Source organism: Anopheles moucheti, chromosome 2 (genome assembly GCF_943734755.1).
Source record: "Anopheles moucheti chromosome 2, idAnoMoucSN_F20_07, whole genome shotgun sequence".
Classification (NCBI taxonomy): Eukaryota; Metazoa; Arthropoda; class Insecta; order Diptera; family Culicidae; genus Anopheles; species Anopheles moucheti.
Genome location: NC_069140.1, coordinates 66,164,633 through 66,168,565, shown reverse-complemented (window position 1 = coordinate 66,168,565; position 3,933 = coordinate 66,164,633). Strand labels below are relative to the sequence as shown.

Sequence of the window (3,933 nt, the reverse complement as noted above, 5' to 3'; positions counted from 1 at the left end):
GCACAGACTGTGCTCTCGTGGATGAGTAATTGTGTGCTAGATCGATTTTGCGAACATTTCGATGCGAGTCCTCGGGGTCCGTTGTAAATCAATCCTAATGTTAATGGGAGCAATTGGGTTTGATGCTCCGGCTATCAAAGCGATTGCCTTCTGTTTGCACCTGTCTATCAGGATTACCGGTTGACATTTTGTGTTCTTGCTTGTGTTCTTGCATACTGAATTGTTCGCTACAATCCAAAAATGCTCCATCCCTATCGGGTGTATTCCATCCCAATTCCCAACCCAATCCCATACATCCCACCTGTTGCCACGGTGGAATATATGTAATGTAAATGATGTTAACAACAGGTTAGGAATTGTCAAAGTTGGTGACAGCAGGACGATCGATCATGACGGGTACTGCTAACCACCACTAGGTGGCAGCCGCACAGGCTCGGGTCTTGGGGCGATGACCTGGAGTTTCGGGAACGGGAGAAAGATTGCGCCATCGCGAAATGTAGGGATTCGTAGTCAAACCAGCAACGAGGCGAGACAGTTTTTAAAAGGTGTGTAAAAAAATGCAATAAAAACGACCGATTAGAAAACGTGTAGAACCGCGAGTTTTTAAAAATCGTGTCAAATTGCGAAAATATTCATTCCTATTTAAAGGACTTGGACCTCGTCAAGCGAGTGGTTAGGCGAGTGCGATTAAAGGCAACACCAACCATCCCAATTACCTACACATGTCCCTATGCTGGTCCTAAGCTGGCGACTCAGCTTTCAAAACATGCGCGGCTTACGCACCAAACATGACGAATTTCGGCTCTCTCTTAGCGAATCCGTTTACGACGTGGTTATACTTACCGAAACTTGGTTGAATGAAACCGTACCAACTGCCCTATTTTGTAAAGACAACTTCTTAATCTACCGGTGTGATAGATCATCAGTTAACTGTACACGATCCCGTGGCGGCGGTGTATTGATTGCATGTGCGTCAAAGCTCTCATCCAGACTAATAACTACGTGCATCACTGCGTTGGAGCAAGTATGGGTTTGCATTGACTGTTTAAACGCTTCCGTTTTGTTGCAGCCTGACGTTGCAGCCGCGACACAGCTTATCCGCACGCTCGATGTTGTCTGGGAACTGACAGCATCCGATGCGTAGCGGATATAGTCGTCTCTGTCGCTAGCTGTGGTTTAACTCTCTCCCTACCGGTACAATTACGTCCTGTGATGCAGCGGGAGAAGATTCGGTTCGTGATCGACAGGCTGCAAGGACGTGGATCTAGCGCGCGGCACAATCGTTGTATTCGTTTTTAATAAGTGTTTTTATGTACGGATTTGTTTAGTGTTAATAAATAAGTTTTATCCACAAAAAGACACAAAAGTGGCGACGAGTTTTAGTGAAAACGTGCAACGAAAAGCAGTGAAACGCCGCAGAATGTCCAGCCCTGAAGAGACGCAAATCATCGAAGAGCAACGCCGTCTCTCTCAAAATGGGGTCCTGAACGCCGGGTTCATCCACCTCCAGCCAACGGACGCTCCGTCGACGCTGCAACAAACGCTGCAGCTTTTGCAACAGCAATTGGCACAGCAACAGCAACTACTATCGCAGCTCGTGCAACAGCATCAACAGCAGCCGCAGCCACCGAACCCTGATCAGCAACTAGTTCCGAAACCGAGCAATCCGGAGCTAATACTGGAAGCCCTTGCGGGCAATATAAGTGAATTCCGTTACGATCCAGAAGCAGGATTGACCTTCGAATCGTGGTACGCACGGTACATTGACCTGTTCCAGGAGGATGCATCACGTTTAGACGACGCCGCCAAAGTTCGGCTCCTGGGACGCAAACTGGGAACCGGCGAACACGCCCGGTTTAGTAACTTCATTTTGCCTCGTGTACCGCGTGATTTCAGTTTTAGCGAAATGGTGGAAAAGTTAACTGTCCTTTTCGGCAAAATGGAATCCGTGTTAAGTAAGCGCTTCAAATGCTTTAATATTTCAAAAACGCGCACCGAGGACCTGCTAGCATTTACATGCCGTGTTAACAAAGCGTGCGTCGAAGCGGAATTTTCTTCGATGACGGAGGAAGATTTCAAATGTCTCATCCTTGTATGTGGGTTGAAGGACGAAAGCGTACGGGACATACGAATGAAATTGCTAGCCGCCATCGAAGACAAGAAATACGCCACCCTGGAGCAGCTAGCAGCGGAATGTCAACGGTTAGTGCGTGTGAAAGCTGATAGTGCCATGATCGCCACGGATACCAGTGAACGAGTGCATGCAATGCACGCCAGAGGCAGCCGCCAGTGGCACCGGAACAACAACGGCAACGAGCGCCATACCAAGTCAGCCCCCCGAAGTGAAGCCTCCAAACCACATACTCCGTGCTGGCTTTGTGGTGCCCTACATTGGACCCGCGACTGCACTTATAAAACCAACAAGTGTCGAGATTGTGGACGTATGGGTCATCGAGAGGGTTTCTGCAACTCGTCTCAGCGACGCAAAGGACGACCGCGGTTTGATCATCGTCGTGCAGTAGCATCTCGAGTAGTACGAGTCAACGTGTGTAGCATACAACAGAAGCGGAAGTTTGTCAACATTTTTATCGAAGGAAAGCCGGCTCGACTACAACTTGACACCGGGTCAGACATCACTGTGATCAGCCAGCGGTTATGGAAGCAGCTGAGTAAGCCTCATCTTAACCCACCGAAGGTAAGAGCGAAAGCAGCTTCCGGCGAAGTTTTCGGCCTTGTAGGTGAGTTTGAAGCCAACGTGCGTATGCATAATATCACCAAGCAGACGACAATTCGCGTTTCAAAGGCGGATCTGTCATTATTCGGGGCAGACTCCATACATCTTTTCGGCTTGGGGACGATCCCAATGGATAACTTTTGTAACCACATAGGAACAGCGGAAACATGTTCCTGGGAAGAGAAATTTCCAACGGTTTTTAGCGGAACGGGCCTGTGCACCAAGGCACAAATACATCTACAGCTGCGACAGGAAAGCAGACCAGTTTTTCGACCGAAACGTCCGGTCGCATACGCCATGGAAGATGCTGTCAACAACGAATTAGATCGACTTGAAAAGCTGGGGATCATTACTCCCTGCGACTATTCGGATTGGGCAGCACCAGTCGTAGTAGTGCGCAAAGCGAACGGCAAAATACGACTATGCGGAGACTATAGCACCGGACTCAACGCAGCATTACATCCACATGAGTATCCGCTCCCGTTACCGCAAGATATTTTTTCGAAACTAGCCCGTTGCGTCACATTTACACAAATTGATCTGTCCGATGCATTTTTGCAGGTGAAAATAGAAGAAAAGAGCCGACCCCTGCTTACCATCAACACGCATCGAGGCCTTTACTATTATAACAGGCTACCTCCAGGTATCAAAGTAGCCCCTGGTTCTTTTCAACAGATCATGGATAAAATGCTCGCCGGTGTAAATGGAGTCTCCGCCTACATGGATGATGTGATTGTCGGCGGAAAGACGCAGGAAGAGCACGATGCCGCCCTAAAAGAAACCCTGCAGCGAATAAAGGACTATGGGTTTACCATCCGCAAAGAAAAGTGCTCATTCAACAAGCCGGAGATTCGACAAGCCTAGGGCATATCATCGACAGCCGAGGCCTACGACCCGACCCTGCCAAGATCGACGCCATCAAGAAGTTACCTTCTCCAACAGATGTCACAGGCGTTCGATCGTTCATCGGTGCTATAAACTTTTATGCGAAGTTCATTCCTAACATGCGTAAATTACGCTACCCGCTGGATACGTTGCTGCTAACCGGAAGTGCGTTCCAGTGGACTACCGAATGCCAAAAAGTCTTCGAACAATTTAAAGCCCTATTATCCACGGAACTGTTACTCACGCATTACGACCCAAAGCGCGACATAGTTGTGTCCGCCGATGCATCTTCGGTTGGTTTAGGAGCAACGCTA

The 3,933-nt window shown here is 48.6% G+C and overlaps 1 protein-coding gene across 1 annotated transcript; it reads left to right on the top strand.

The window, feature by feature from the left end:
• Window positions 1–1,420: 1,420 nt before the first annotated feature.
• Window positions 1,421–3,598, top strand: LOC128297676 (uncharacterized protein K02A2.6-like). Its single transcript, XM_053033365.1, has one exon. The coding sequence runs from the start codon at window positions 1,421–1,423 to the stop codon at window positions 3,596–3,598; it is 2,178 nt and encodes a 725-aa protein (XP_052889325.1).
• Window positions 3,599–3,933: the final 335 nt, after the last annotated feature.

What these genes read in the sequence shown, in the direction of transcription:
- LOC128297676 (XM_053033365.1), top strand. Translation starts at nt 1,421, where the DNA reads ATGTCCAGCCCTGAAGAGACGCAAATCATCGAAGAGCAACGCCGTCTC.